Source organism: Lucilia cuprina, chromosome 5 (genome assembly GCF_022045245.1).
Source record: "Lucilia cuprina isolate Lc7/37 chromosome 5, ASM2204524v1, whole genome shotgun sequence".
Taxonomy (NCBI): domain Eukaryota; kingdom Metazoa; phylum Arthropoda; class Insecta; order Diptera; family Calliphoridae; genus Lucilia; species Lucilia cuprina.
Genome location: NC_060953.1, coordinates 24569993 through 24586068, shown reverse-complemented (window position 1 = coordinate 24586068; position 16076 = coordinate 24569993). Strand labels below are relative to the sequence as shown.

Sequence of the window (16076 nt, the reverse complement as noted above, 5' to 3'; positions counted from 1 at the left end):
CAGTATTATTATAAATATCGGTTGTTAATAAATTTCTTAAGTTTTGTGATAATCTACCTTAAAATAGAAACAATTTCGACTAGTTTCCGGTAAAAATTGCAAATATTACAAAATTTGACCTTTGACCTTTAAAGTTTATGGGTTAATGGCGTCCAATTGCACGAAACTCTTGATTTTTATTCAGAAATATGTGGACTAAAAAATTTACAAAAGGTTCCATTTAAAATATACAACAATATAATAAAAAGGCTAATTTTGCAAAATATTACACAAAAATGAGTTTTTCTCGAAATCCGCTGAATTTAAATTGCAGGTACAGGCAAACTATAAGAGGTATTGACCTAATTTTTTTACTGTTTTATTCCCTAATCTGCTGTACATAAATCCCTGTGAGTTCTCCCAAAAATATTGAAATTTGTTTAACAAAGTATCAAAAAAACTAAAATTTGAATTTTGAATCGACCATTATTAATATCAAAATTTTTCGACCATAGCTGAGAACATGTTTACGTTATTCTATAAGGACAAAAACTCATATTCAAGTAACTACAGATGTATTTAAGGTAACACAATTATTTTATTAAAATATTTTCAAAAATATGTTTATATTTTTATCACATTTCGAATTCAAGTGCTCTGAGACACGATAATAACTTTTACATTTTTCAACCAATTTTTGTGTTTTTTGTCTTTTTGTAACGCTAATTCTGTGTACATTACGATTCTTTGACAATAAAATACAAAACAAATTATTTAATGACAAAACTTTTGTGAAAACTGAAAAAAAATGCATATTTTCCCCTTGTAAATGCATCTTCAAACTTTAGAGCCGTTGCGGCACCAGTTAACGTAGTCCTATTGACCTAAATTTTTGCATGACTTATTTTTATAACCCGTAGAACAATTTTAGGGGGGGCGGTTAAAATTCCAAACTTAGTTTTTTTGGAGCACTCTAATGTACATGCATATGAAAAACATACATGTATATGTATGTAATACATTCATACATTTTTGTTGTTTTAACCTTCACAATGTAAAATTACAAAAACAACTTTTTATGTTATGTCCCCTCTTAATTTCTTGCCATCCTGTTACAAATTTCTAAAATACCTATATTTTCCTTCATTATTAATCATTTCATAGACACTACCTGTTTACAAACTTATTGTTAGTGTTTCTTGCTTTATATTGAATTTATCATCCTGTTACAAACAATATGTTTAAATATAGCCTGTAAAAACAATTTTTTACATACATATATACATATTTAAATATATGTATTTTTACATTCATATGATCCTCTAAGAATTTATATAATTTTTTTCTAATTATATTACAATCAATACAAATACATACATTTTAATACTCCACATAAAAATTACAAATAAATTTAATAAATACATACATTCAATAATTCAATTCAAAAATTTTCTAATTAAAATTTGGTTATTTCATGCATAAATTTCTCCCATAATATACATAAAACATACATAGATATAAACGTTTCATATTATTTTCTAAATAAAATTTGGTTATATCTTGCATACATTTTTCACATTTTATAATTTTTCAAGTTCAACATGAACTGTTAAATTTTAGACCATAAGTCATTTCCTATAGTAAATAATATTTAAGTTTGATAGTAAAAATATTGTAACCTGATAGTCGCGACTATCGTTTTGTTTCGTGTTTTCGTCGGCACATTTATGCTCTGCTTGCGTACATTTCATGTTCGTATATTACTGCTTGCATGGCTTCAATATTGTTGACTTCGAATAATTTGTGTAGGAAAATATTTTAATATTATAGCCAAGCCATATGCCATATATGTGGGTATTATAAATATGTTAGCGAGTTGCTGCGTAATATATTGTAAGTGAAAACTTTTTATATTTGTCTGTAAGCTATAATATGCAATAGTTTGTATGGGTAAATATTTTTAGCAAAAATACTAGAAATATTTTGAACAGAACCATTTTTTAAATATGCATATTTTTACATATGAGGTAAATGCATATTTATTGCAAAGTCAAAAATAAAAATATAAAAGCATTTACTAATATTTAAACTCTGCTAATAAATAAACTGTTTTTAATAAAATTTTAGTTGTTTTGTTTTGGTAAACAGCTGTTTGATTTTGAATTCAGTGTTACCACTTCATCGTTTTTATGCTAAAATCGTTTGAATTTTTTGGTTATATGTTGAAAAAAACAATTGGCAACACTAACTTTCTTACAACATTTGAAAAGCACATGAAAAATTGTAGTAGGGGTTGTATAGAGCCTTTGCATAGAAAATACCAACAACATTGTTAAGACTACTGACATACAGCGCACACAACGCTACAGCATCGATTGTGAATTGAACAAGTATATTTATCTTTATCAACGCTCAAAAGCTTACATTAATTTATTTAAGCTAAGTTCACACCTATCAAATATTTGAAGTTTTTTATATTAAATATTTGTTGGATGTAATGTAAACAATTATTTTTAAAAGGCAACCAAAATTTCAGCGGTTTTTCTTGAAACATTTTTATTTGTTAACCTGAAAATATTTTCTCATTGCGAAATCTAAACATGAAACATTTTCGCTTTAATTGAACTTACATTAGTTTTTTACGATTTCATAGAAATGTCTTCCTAAAAACAAAAAATAAATACATTTCAATTTAGAATGTGCTTAAAATGGGTGTTTCTGTTTTGTAGCTTTGTTTGAAGAAAAAACCAAACATAATTCAATACAAATAGTAAGAATTTGTTTGTCCAGTGTTTACATTACAGCAAATAATTACTTAAAACAATTGACGGATAAAACAGCTATTTAGTAAACTAATTTTTAATAATTTTCATTAAATTATCGCTAAAATTATAATATAATAAATAAAAGAAAATAAATTGCGTAATAAAGAAGAGAGATTATTAAATTATTTCTCAACTAATTAAGAGCCTATAGAATAGACTATTGGCTACAAACTAAACTTGACTATTTTCTAAAATTTAGATTAGATTATAGGCTAGACCAGACGTCGGCGCTAGTATTGTTCTGACAACGAAGATTTTCGGCAAATTACATGTACACAACACGATCGCATACGAACCTCTAAACAAGAGCATCAAAAATACAAATATTTTATTTAGTTGCTTGACAGCATTCAACAAAGCAGGTTGATGTCACTTTGTTAAAGAAATTGCAATCACAACTTGAAAAAACAAAAACACCTTGAAAGTTCTAATGGCTACGCATTTTCCAGGCTGTCAATCTCCTGAAAACAGAATTGACATGCAGCTCTCAAATCTTCCAGCTGATACCAAAATATTCATAAATGAAGATAGGATCAACTGGGCAATTAAGAGTTTTGACCCATTTAAATCACCGGGTCCTGATGGTATTATACCTGCGGATTTGCAACATAATGCTGTCCATCTAATGCCTTGGCCAATTCGGTTATATACTGCCTGCCTTAAATGGTCGTATATAACAGAACCCTGGACCAAGTGTAAAGTGGTCTTTATCCCGAAAGGAGGAAAGACCTCTCACACGAAGCCAAAGGACTTCAGACCAATTAGTCTGTCCTCCTTTCTTCTCAAAACACTGGAAAGGATCATTGATATACATCTGAGAATGAGTATCAATCCTGACCTCTTATCAGCGTCCCAACATGCCTATATGAAAGGTAAATCCGTTGAGACTGCGCTACACTCGCTAGTGGGTCACATAGAAAAGACTCTAGAGCAGGGGGAGTACACACTTGTTGCCTTCCTTGATATTGAGGGGGCTTTCAATAATGTACACCCTGAGTCGATAATATCGGCTTTACATGGCCTGGGAATAAACCAGCCTATTCAAGCTTTCATAAAGAGACTACTGACTAAAAGGGTCATCGTCTCGGAAATGGGAGCAGCAAATGTCACGAAAGTGGCTAGTCGCGGAACTCCACAAGGTGAAGTTCTGACTCCATTGCTATGGAACCTTTCATTGAATTCCCTTCTCATGGAACTTAGGTCCAAGGGCTTTGGGATCATTGCGTATCCGGACGACGTGTCTGTCATAGTATCTGGAAAATACCTGGACACTATATCGCATAGAATGGAAACTGCCCTTAGATCACTTAGTACCTGGAGTACAAACAGCAGACTAAGCGTAAATCCAGCTAAACGGAACTTGTTCTCTTCACCAGGAAATACAAGTTACCCACTTTCACTCTCCCTCGTTTGAATGGGGTCGAGTTAAAGTTATCTGATAGTGCAAAATATCTAGGAGTCATCCTGGATTCAAAATTATCATGGCATCTGAACACTCAAACCAGAGTGGACAAAGCGGCTGCGGCCCTATACTCATGTAGGAGAGCAATAGGCAAATCCTGGGGTATTAATCCTAAGAATACCAAATGGCTCTTCGACATGGTAGTTAAGCCCATACTGATGTATGGAGCACTCGTCTGTTGGAAATCCCTACTAATCTATCCTCCGTGACGGTTCGTATCAGGTCTTCACCGATGGCTCTAAATCGAAAGATGGCGTAGGCGGTGGCTTTTATATTGCACATACTGGAACGGAAGTTTCTTTTAAACTTCCTGACCAATGTAGCGTACTTCAGGCTGAACTATCAGCCATAAAACGGGCTGCAAACTGGCTCAGGTTCTATCGAATATATCAGGAAGATATTCGAATTTATACCGGCAGTCAGGCTGCCCTAAGGGCTATAAGTGGGGTTTATACAACATCACACCTGGTCCTAGAATGCCGGGCATCTCTAAACGAGATGGCGAAACATTCCACAGTGGGACTGTATTGGATTCCAGGTCATCGACAGATACCTGGTAATACCATCGCGGACTCTCTTGCGAAAGTGGGTTCCTCACTAGCGACAGAGTACACCGACAATTTCGTTGGCATTCCGCTTTCAAGCTGCAAACGCTCGATTCGCGAAAAACTCCACGAGCTTGCGCAACACAGATGGTCGACTGAGGCTACCTGTAGACTGGCGAGGATCATGTGGCCGTCGTATGACCCACGAAGATCACGAGTCCTAATTCAGTTTCCGAGAGCAAATCTTCGAAACTTGATTGCAGTGGTGACTGGCCACTGGCCTTTTGGGCTCCATGCTAGAAGACTAGACCTTCCTAGTAATGACTTCTGCAGAAGCTGTCAAGACGAAGAGGAAGAGGAGAGTACTGTTCACTTCCTCTGTCAGTGTCCTGCCCTAGCGGAGCATAGATCGAATCTGCTAGGAGCCAATGTCATGCACGATTTAACGGATCTATCTGAGGCTGACATTCGAAGGATAGACTCCTTTATTCGTGCGACAAAATGGTTTGGATAGGAAACCAGAGTAGATGGGTCGAAGTGTAATAATACGCCGACCGTTTTCTTTCTCTTTTCAGGTACCACAAAGGGATCACAACATGGACCCAAGTGTGCCCCTAATGCGAACTGCAAGGGACAGCCTGCTAACCTAACTATCATACTTTTTTTGTACATTTTAATTGGAAATGTTGTTTCTATGTGAAGAAATTATCATTCTTAAGTACATTGATTACACATTGTTTATAAATATTCGCATTTTACAGTAATGCAATTTAATCTTCAAAATTAAAAATAACCAAATATTTTTTCCAGTGCAATTTCAATGGAAAAAATGCCAAGTGTGTGTGTGTAGTAGTGATTTTTATCTGCCTCTCTATCCGCCGGTATAAACTATAAACAAAATTAGACTAGAATATAGATTAGAGTTTAGACTATCCAGTAGACTAGAGTATAGACAAGACTAGGCAAATATAATTAAGACTATATTAAACAATAGATATTATGTGTATTATGAATAACAAACTAAACAAAAATAATAATAGTTATTTTTAAATTACGCAATTGCACAACTATTTTGTCTCCGATTTCTATTTTATAAAAAATAAAATAAAACCAGTAATTTCAGCTACTATTTACTTTTTTGTATGTGGTGACGAAATTATGTTAATTATTTTATTTGAGCGGATGACAACTCCAGTTTCACATTGGCGAATTGGAAAAGTGGCTGGGCAAATAGAAAATAAAAGTCAATGCAATAAAATGTACTCACATTACATTTACTCTATGACGGCAAAATTGTCCTCCCGTACAAATAAACAGTATAAAACTTCCTGAGCAAAGCCATGTGAAATATCCACCTTAATTGGCGCTTAACTTAGACTCACCGCATTAAATCCAAGATTACACAAATAAAAATAAAGTCAGCTCAAATTAACTAGCTAATTGGACCATGGTCTGCCCTAGACATGGAGAACAAAGTGGTTTTGTACAAAACAGTTATAAACCTTGGGAAAGTACAAAGAAAGCAGTCAGCACTGTAATATAAATTATACTGTAATATAAATAATGTCGAAACTAATGGATCACCCTAATCCTCTTTCGAGGGAGTTCTGTCATTTGAGGGTCATAGACAACTAAGAAGAATGGAAACATTGGATTTTGACAGATATTTAAATTATCGAGAACTTTTGTTGAAAATTTGTTAAGATATTTTAGGTTAAGATTTTAATACTCATTATAAATTTCTAATCCAAAAAATTTTTAAATATAACAAAAACAGACAAAATGCGCTAATATATTTATAATTAATATAGGGCTGGCGTGGATCCACGTGAGAAAAAGGAAATTTAGCCCTCCCAAAACCGAAAATTTTACATACAAAATAAGGAAAAAGAAAAACTATAAGTAAAAAACAAAAACATGTCACTGAGCATTTATATAGATATAAATAAAGACTTTTCTCGCACATATCAAGGAATGCATTACCTTTTAAAGCCGCTTATTAAATATTTTCATTATTTACGAGTTATCTTATTATTTTATTTTTTTCTTTTTCTTTTAGAAATATCAAAAATAATTATTTATCGGATCAATGCGTATGGATATGGTCTAGCAATACTTTAATGTTATGATTTATATATATATGGATGATGTCATTCCGTCAAGTCGTTTAATAAAAAGTGCTTTCAATACAAATAAATTTGTTTCATGACTTTCTATTTGTTATTAATACCTATGTAAGTATATTTTTAAGAACAATATCAGAGCTGTAAATGAATAATTTATTTTTTTAATAATTCGGAAATTATTCATTGTATGAATTAGCTAATTTTGAACTCATTTATTTTGTTACCAATAATTAATTTTGAGTCAACTCAAATAAATTTGATAAAAATTAATTGCAATAAATCTCTAATTCAAATGAATCTCAATTCGATTCATATTCAAATGAATTTAAAAAACAGTTAAAGTATTTGTACAATATTTCAATACACTCATACCTGGTTCACATGATGGAATTATTCATTAACATATTATTCATATCATGATTGGCTATACAAAATTCAGTTTTAATTACGTACAAATTACGAATAAATTAGTATCATCTCTAAATTTTATCAGGTATTTATTATAATTAGACTAGCTTTTTGTACCCCTCGTTGCCCGGGATTTTAAATGATTTATAATATTAAATCTTAGATCAATTAATATAATCTATCCTTTTTACCCCTGAAATTAATATGTCGAAATTTAAATCTACATTTAAACTATATTGTCTCCCTTTTAAAAATTCTTTGGACTTGAGTGGTAAAAAATTACCTTTACAATTAGCAACAAAGCAATAAATAATATTAAAATATAAGATTTCGAATTTTTAATAATTTTCTTTTTTAAAGCATGATTTAAACTCTTCAAAGCATTCGAAAAGGTACTTTACTAAAAAATGAGAAAGCTAAAACTAAAAATATGTTTTTTTAATGAGCGATCAAACGATTACACTTTACGTACGTAAAGTCTAATGATAAAGTAAGATGAAATTCCATCCGTATTTCAAAAAAGATAATAAAGGTCGTATGATTTTTTTGTTTACACGATTGGGATAAAACAATAACAAAGTAAGATGTAAACAGTTTTTTAGTTAACTTAAAAATACATCCCTGATCTAATACGACGAAGAGAGCTATAAGAATGTACAATTTTCCATAAGTATTTTACTCAATGTAGTAAAGTTTTATTACATATCGTGTTTAAACGATCGCATCCGTATCCTTCTACATAAAATTTTGACACTACTTGTGTGCACGTGTGGAGGGGCCTTAATATGTTTTTTAAATTTTGTTTTATAAACCTTTTATAAAATAAAAATTTTGTTTAGAATATGAGGGTTAAAAGTATGTAAGTAGAAATTAATTTTGTTTCTTCATTTAAAAAAATAATAATTTTTTTTTAATACATAATGATATAACCAATTGAAACTTCTAAGTAAAGATATATGTACAGTGGACGTCCAATAGTACGTACCCTCTTTATTACGAATGTCCAATAATACGAATGGCAAAATTGTTGCATTGTCTACTCTACAGTACGAATAAAGTCACAATTTTTTGTTCGATAGTACGAATAACGCATTTTTTTGGAATTTTGTTTTTATTTACTTATGAATGAAGTTTTTATTATGTTTTTATTTTATTATTTCGGTATCATTCAGTTTTAGCTCAGTAATTTTGAAGTTTTTTATTTTATTACAAGTGTTTTTTGTTTTTGTTTTTAAAGTCCTCATACACACAATTTACTGCATGAAAATTAGCATTACTATATGTGATCATTTAAATATTCCAAGTATTTAAGAGAAAATTTTAAATTATAGAATTGTGTTTGAAAGTGGTATATTCCATTCAAGTTTCTAATAAAAGGTTTATGTAATCTGAACATGTTTAATACATTTTAGAACATGTGTATATGTACATGCAAATTGTCTTTGGCACACATATTTTTAAAAACATAAAAATTTAAGACTTATATCTCATTTCAACCATTGGACTCACGATACTTTCAAAATTAACAATTCGTATACGTAAATATGTCATTTCAACCATTGGACTCACGATACTTTCAAAATTAATAATTCGTATACGTAAATATGTCCCTTTTATGCCTGTTTATGTACAAGAAATTTATTTGAAATAATACACATTTATTATATTTTATTTTGTTTCGTTATGTAAATTTTCATGAAAAATAAAACAAAAATAAATAAAATCCAAAATTTTATGTGTATTATTTGAATTTAAACATATAAAATGTGTTGTTCAATAATACGAATTTTTCGGTACTACGAAAGGGCCTGACACTATATAATTCGTACTAGTGGACGTCCACTGTATTTCTGTTTAAAATTTCTTAAATTCGACCCAGCAGTTTAGGTGTAAGGTCTACATGAAAAACACGAACTCCCCTCTTTACCAATTTTAATTTAATTTTTCTAAAATATATCTAATATATATATATATATTTATATATATATATATATATATATATTATATAATATATATATATATATATATATATATATATATATATATCTATATATATATATTATATATATTATATATCTATATATATATATATATATATATATATATATATATATATATATATATATATATATATATTATATATATATATTATATATATATATATATATATATATATATATATATATATATATTATATATTATATATATATATTATATTATATATATATATATATTATATATAATATATATATATATATTATATATATAATCGAAAATAATTTCGCGTTAGAATATAAAAAAATTTAGCGCCTATTTAACTACACCTTGAACTAGAGCTCAAATAACCAAAAATACCCGGAAAAAAGAAGTGAATAATAATTATCACAATTGTTTTTAATAAATAAATGTGTTACTTTTTTGATTTTTGAAAAAAATAATATCCTTTTTTAAATCAAAAATATTTTCGCAGTTAAAAAGAAGTAAGAGTGCTATATTCGGCTGTGCCGAATCTTATATACCCTTCACCATAGTGTATTTTAAACATAATTGATCTTACAGTCTAGTTAATAAAAACATTAAAAAAATTGAGTCGATTTAAGCCGAATGTTTCGGCGACGGCGGCTCAAGCAACTAAATATAGTTCGGCGACGGCTAAGCTCCGACTCGAAGCCGGTCGACTTCGACCTCTGATTCATTGCTGGTAAACATTGACGAGACGTAGATTTTGTTTTTGTTTATCGTAAAAAAAAATGTTTTAAAAAGCACTTGGAAAAAAATTTGTGTTAGTTTTAAATTTCAAACTTACATCATTCGCATAAAAATTATTGTACAATAACTCACAATCTACTCTCATATAATTGAAAACGTTTTAAATACTTTTTTCTATTCATTAAAAAATATATTTGCAAAACAAAAGGGAAAATTATTTTATTTTAACAAAAAATGCAAATCATTTTTTTGCTGTGTATTTTTTGTATGTTTGGATTCCAAACATACAAAAAATACACAGCTGAATAAAACCAAATACATCTACACACACACGTGTACATCTTTTTCTATATACAGTGTTTTTGTTGCTTTTTTAACAATTTTTTGATGAAATTTTCAGAGGTTGTCTCGGATTTTTGCTCTTACTTCCGTTATTTACCGACCGATTTTGCTGATTTTAAATAGCGATCTTCTCGAAATGTCTAATAGAATTATTGAAGATTCGGATCTCGCCGATATCTGGGGTCCTCTTAAAACTGATTTCAACAGACAGACGGACAGACAGACAAGGCTTAATCGACTCCGCTGTCTATAAGGATCCAGAATATATATACTTTATAGGGTCGGAAAATTATATTATAGAAATTACAAACGGAATGACAAACTTATATATACCCTTCTCACGAAGGTGAAGGGTATAAAAATCAGTCTTCAAGTACGATTGATTTTACTCGTTTTTCGCCACATTTTTTATCCGTTTTTATCAAACTTTTGCACCGCAACTTTACCAAAACATATTTCTGATACTTTAAAATGCTAAATTGAAAATATATTAGCATTTGAACAAACAAAAATCAGTGTTCATGGACAAAAGTACTATTTTTCACGTTTTCGCCATTTTTACCTCTTCTAGTCCAATTTTCAAAAAATAATATAGCCTATAGCTTCCAGACATATATCTATTTATTGTCAAAATTTGAAGAAAATCCGTCTAGCCGTTTAGCGTGATTGAAGCAGAAAGAAACAAATAAACTTACAAAGAGATTTATGATATATATTAGGATTATTTTTTTCATTGGTTGGAGACAAATAAAAAATAATATTACAAAAAATTCAAAAAATAGAAAATATTAGGGTCGTTATTAGCACAAAAGACGATTTTCAGCTGGATTCTGACTAGGGTTGCCAGCTTTTTATATGCTTGTCCAGTTTCAAGCTAAATTTTATTTTGTCCAGGTAAATAGAAATTTTTTAGTACACTACAATAATTGGTAATCATTTTTATGTTACCTCTATCAAATCATGTTAGACAACACTGATTGTATATTTGTATTGTTGAATTAACAAATGTACTTGTTTAAAATTTAACTCAAATTGAAAAAAATATTTTTCATTCAATAAATTACTTTGATATAAAAACACATCGTGTTCGTGTAATTTAATAGGTTATGGGCCCAGAACTCCAGTTCGAGTGATTGTGTGGATATTAAAATAACGAAATCATAGAGGATAACGAAATTGTAATAGACTACAACAACATTTGCAAGTAAAATTCCAATATTTGATAGGTCTAACTATTTTTACATGGAGACCCAAATGGAGGCTTTATTGCACAAAAAAAGACTACTGCAGATAAGTCAAGGGCGAATTGGCTATTCCAGTTGAACAACATTTAAGAGAGAAATTGATTGAAAAAGATCAGGATGCAAGAGCCGATATCCTGATTGCTTAAGCACCAAAAATTGTATGGCTTGTGAGAAACTTGAAATCTTCCAAACAGAAATGGGATTTCCTAAGGAAACGTTGAAAGACGATCAAAACGACAAAAGACACACGAAAAAAATATCGTTCTAACGTAGTTTGCTCAAACGGATTCATAGCCACTCATGAAGTAGTTCAGAATGTTAGCCATAAATCAATTTGGTATTTGGACAGTGGTGCTACATCACATATGACATACAAAAGGAACATTTTCGAGAGTCTTGTCGAAAATTACACTGGTACTGTTAAACTTGCAGACGAAAAGGAAATATGCGTAAAAGGGCTGGGAAATATGCGTAAAAGGGCTGTAGAATTAGATTTTTAGTTCAAGGGAAATATAAACAGATAAAACTTTTCAATACATTAGGGGTCCCTGATTTGAAAAATAATTTAATGTCAGTTAGTAAGGCTGATAATGGGTGCGTTATAAAAATAGAAGGTAAAATTGCGAAAATAGTGAAGAATAATGAAATTTTAGTTGAAGCTCATAAAAGTAATGGGTTATACTCTGTAAAGCTAGGAGACATTCCAACATGTTGTGCAATAAAAAGACTTATGCCTTTTAAATTTTTATTCATTGAACAAATTAAGTTCACATAATAAGGTAAATGGCCAAGTATCAATTTGGATAAAATTGAATGTACCATATGCTAAGGGAAAAAAGAAGGAAAAATCTTCAAGTCAGGTCCTAGAATTAATTCATTCGGACATTTGCGGTCCAATGAGGCACAGTGGGGCAGAATGGAATTTTTTGGAAATCTGTCATTTCTAAACGGCTGAACCGATCGTACTTTAATGTAATCTTCATTGTAGATTTATTAAATATGGTACTTAAAATCTGAGAAGCTTACTTATATACCAATTCTTGTCATTTCCGATACAGGTATTCCAAAGTAAAAAATTACGAACTGTCTACCTATTAACATTTAGGACTATATTACTATAACCTTTAATTCAGTCATAGATATTTCTTATTAGTGAATGAATCGAAATTATCATTATATGTATATTTTTACCTCATATAAACGAAACAGAACGAATGATCTGTCGAAAAAATTGAGGTAAAAAATAGTTATAAATTTCTCAAAATTTAAGCATAATAGGACCTTTCAATTATAAGGATAAGCAAACAAATAGAAAATAGGTGAATATAAGATTAAAACATGTTCTGTCACATTTAATACTAAAATATGAAAAATATGAAATTAAAGGATACAGGTTTAAATGAACATATTTTTGAATGTAATTGAGATTTTGGCTTGAAATTTTTTGCAAAGGGTCGAGAATTTCCATATCTAACTAAAAAAAGATATTAAGGGATAAATATGGACAAAATTGTTGTAGCTATCAGCGACCCTATTAAAATTTTGATATAAATCATAGTTTTAGAAATTTAACAAATATGTAATATATGACAAAATCTTTATTTATGAACAAAACTCAATGAAATCTTCAACGCTTCTTAAATTTGTCATTTCAAATAAGAAAATGCAAAAAAAAAAATGAAAAGGTCAAAGGGCATCCCGCAATTCCCAAAAATAGGAATGAAAATCCCAAAAATGAGATTTTTTACATTTTTGCCCATAGGGTCCACATTTCTTTCAAGGCTGGGAAAATACTTTTGGAGTAAATAGAAAACATATTGAGGTTTCCAAAACTGCTTTCAGTTTTCTGATCTCAGCTTTGGTATTTTAGAACATGTCGCCCAAAGTTGAAGTTTTGATAAAAATAGGTCATATTCGGAAGGACGCAGTGGCACCATTTTCAAAAAATAGGACAAGTTTTTTACGCCAAAGCGTTCTGCCTAAAGATACCTTTTAGAAAACTATAAAATTGTTATATGTTCTTAAAGAAAATTTTATTTTATTAATAAAAGAGTTAAGACACATTTTGGGCAAAAAAACGGCAAAAATTTAAAATTTTTTGAATTGAGTTTGAATTGAGTCCATTTGGTTCAAAATTACGCCCGGTATTCAAAAAAAGGCGGACCAAGGTATGGTAAATTTTGTATCACTAAATTTTTAAATGCCTATAACTCGGATATTATAAGACATAAGTAGTATGTCCAAGCATGTTTTTTCAAGATCTCGTCGAGCGCTTTCAGAAAATATAAAAATCTTTGTATCTGGGTGAAAAACAATAAAATGGCACGAGTTTAAAAATTTTACATGTCGTATGTACCCTACTTTGAGCCGCCACAGCTCCGACCCTGGGTCATCTGCGGGGTTCATCTTCAAAACTTAAACTCGAATACTCCTTGGCTACGCTCACGCCAAATTTTATCACGATCGGATCAGCCGTTTAGAAATGCCAGATTTATTTCCAAAAAATTTCCATTCTGCCCCACTGTGCGGGCGTAATTTTGGACCAAATTAATTTTGGACAACAAAATTTCCAAAAATATACAAAAAATTTCAGATCAATATCATTTACAGATCCAAAAATATACGTTTTTTAATTTAATAATTCAAAAATTTTTAGATTTTTGCGGTTTTTTTGCCCAAAATGTGTCCTAACTCTATTATTAATAAAATAATTTTCTTTAAGAACATATAACAATTTTATAGTTTTCTAAAAGGTATTTTTACGCAGAACGCTTTGGCGTAAAAAAAAACTTGTCCTATTTTTTGAAAATGTTGCCACTGCGTCCTTCCGAATATGACCTATTTTTTTTTTATCAAAACTTCAATTTTGGGCGACATGTTCTAAAATCTCAAAGCTGGGATTAGAAAACTGAAAGCAGTTTTGGAAACCTCAATATGTTTTCTATTTACTCCAAAAGTATTTTCCCAGCCCTGAAAGAAATGTGGACCCTATGGGCAAAAATGTAGAAAATCCCATTTTTGGGATTTTCATTCCTATTTTTGGAAATTGCGGGATGCCCTTTGACCTTTTCAATTTTTTTTGCATTTTCTTATTTGAAATGACAAATTTAACAAGCGTTGAAGATTTCATTGAGTTTTGTTCATAAATAAAGATTTTGTCATATATTACATATTTGTTAAATTTCTAAAACTATGATTTATATCAAAATTTTAATAGGATCGCAGATAGCTACAACAATTTAGTCCATATTTATCCCTTAATATCTTTTTTTAGTTAGATATGGAAATTCTCGACCCTTCACAAAAATTTTCAAGCCAATATCTCAATTACATTCAAAAATATGTTCATTTAAATCTGTATCCTTTAATTTCATATTTTAGTATTAAATATGACAGAACATGTTTAAATCTTATATTTACAAACAAATGCTTATCCTTATAATTGAAAGGTCCTATTATGCTTAAATTTTCAGAAATTTATAACTATTTTTTACCTAAATTTTTTTGACAGATCATTTCGTTCTGTTTCGTTTATGATCATGTAGGTAAAAATATTCAGGTAATGATAATTTCGATTCATTCACTAATAAGAAATATCAATGACTGAATTACAGGTTATAGTAATATAGTCCGAAATGTTAATAGGTAGACAGTTCGTAATTTTTTACTTTGGAATACCTGTATCGGAAATGACAAGAATTGGTATATAAGTAAGCTTCTCAGATTTTAAGTACCATATTTAATAAATCTACAATGAAGATTACATTAAAGTACGATCGGTTCAGCCGTTTAGAAATGACAGATTTCCAAAAAATTCCATTCTGCCCCACTGTGCCTCATTGGACCGCAAATGTCCGAATGAATTAATTCTAGGACCTGACTTGAAGATTTTTCCTTCTTTTTTCCCTTAGCATATGGTACATTCAATTTTATCCAAATTGATACTTGGCCATTTACCTTATTATGTGAACTTAATTTGTTCAATGAATAAAAATTTAAAAGGCATAAGTCTTTTTATTGCACAACATGTTGGAATGTCTCCTAGCTTTACAGAGTATAACCCATTACTTTTATGAGCTTCAACTAAAATTTCATTATTCTTCACTATTTTCGCAATTTTACCTTCTATTTTTATAACGCACCCATTATCAGCCTTACTAACTGACATTAAATTATTTTTCAAATCAGGGACCCCTAATGTATTGAAAAGTTTTATCTGTTTATATTTCCCTTGAACTAAAAATCTAATTCTACAGCCCTTTTACGCATATTTCCCAGCCCTTTTACGCATATTTCCTTTTCGTCTGCAAGTTTAACAGTACCAGTGTAATTTTCGACAAGACTCTCGAAAATGTTCCTTTTGTATGTCATATGTGATGTAGCACCACTGTCCAAATACCAAATTGATTTATGGCTAACATTCTGAACTACTTCAT

General features: G+C 30.0%; 1 protein-coding gene across 3 annotated transcripts in view; it reads left to right on the top strand.

The window, feature by feature from the left end:
* LOC111680253 (kinesin light chain) overlaps nucleotides 1–7008 on the top strand; it is a 168396-nt gene extending 161388 nt beyond the window's left edge. For all 3 annotated transcript variants that reach the window (XM_023441883.2, XM_023441881.2, XM_023441882.2), the window contains exon 6: nucleotides 6871–7008. In XM_023441883.2, coding sequence (XP_023297651.1) covers nucleotides 6871–6885 — 15 coding nt within the window. In that variant the 3' untranslated portion in view covers nucleotides 6886–7008. The remainder of the gene's footprint in view (nucleotides 1–6870) is intronic.
* The last annotated feature ends 9068 nt before the right edge of the window (nucleotides 7009–16076 follow it).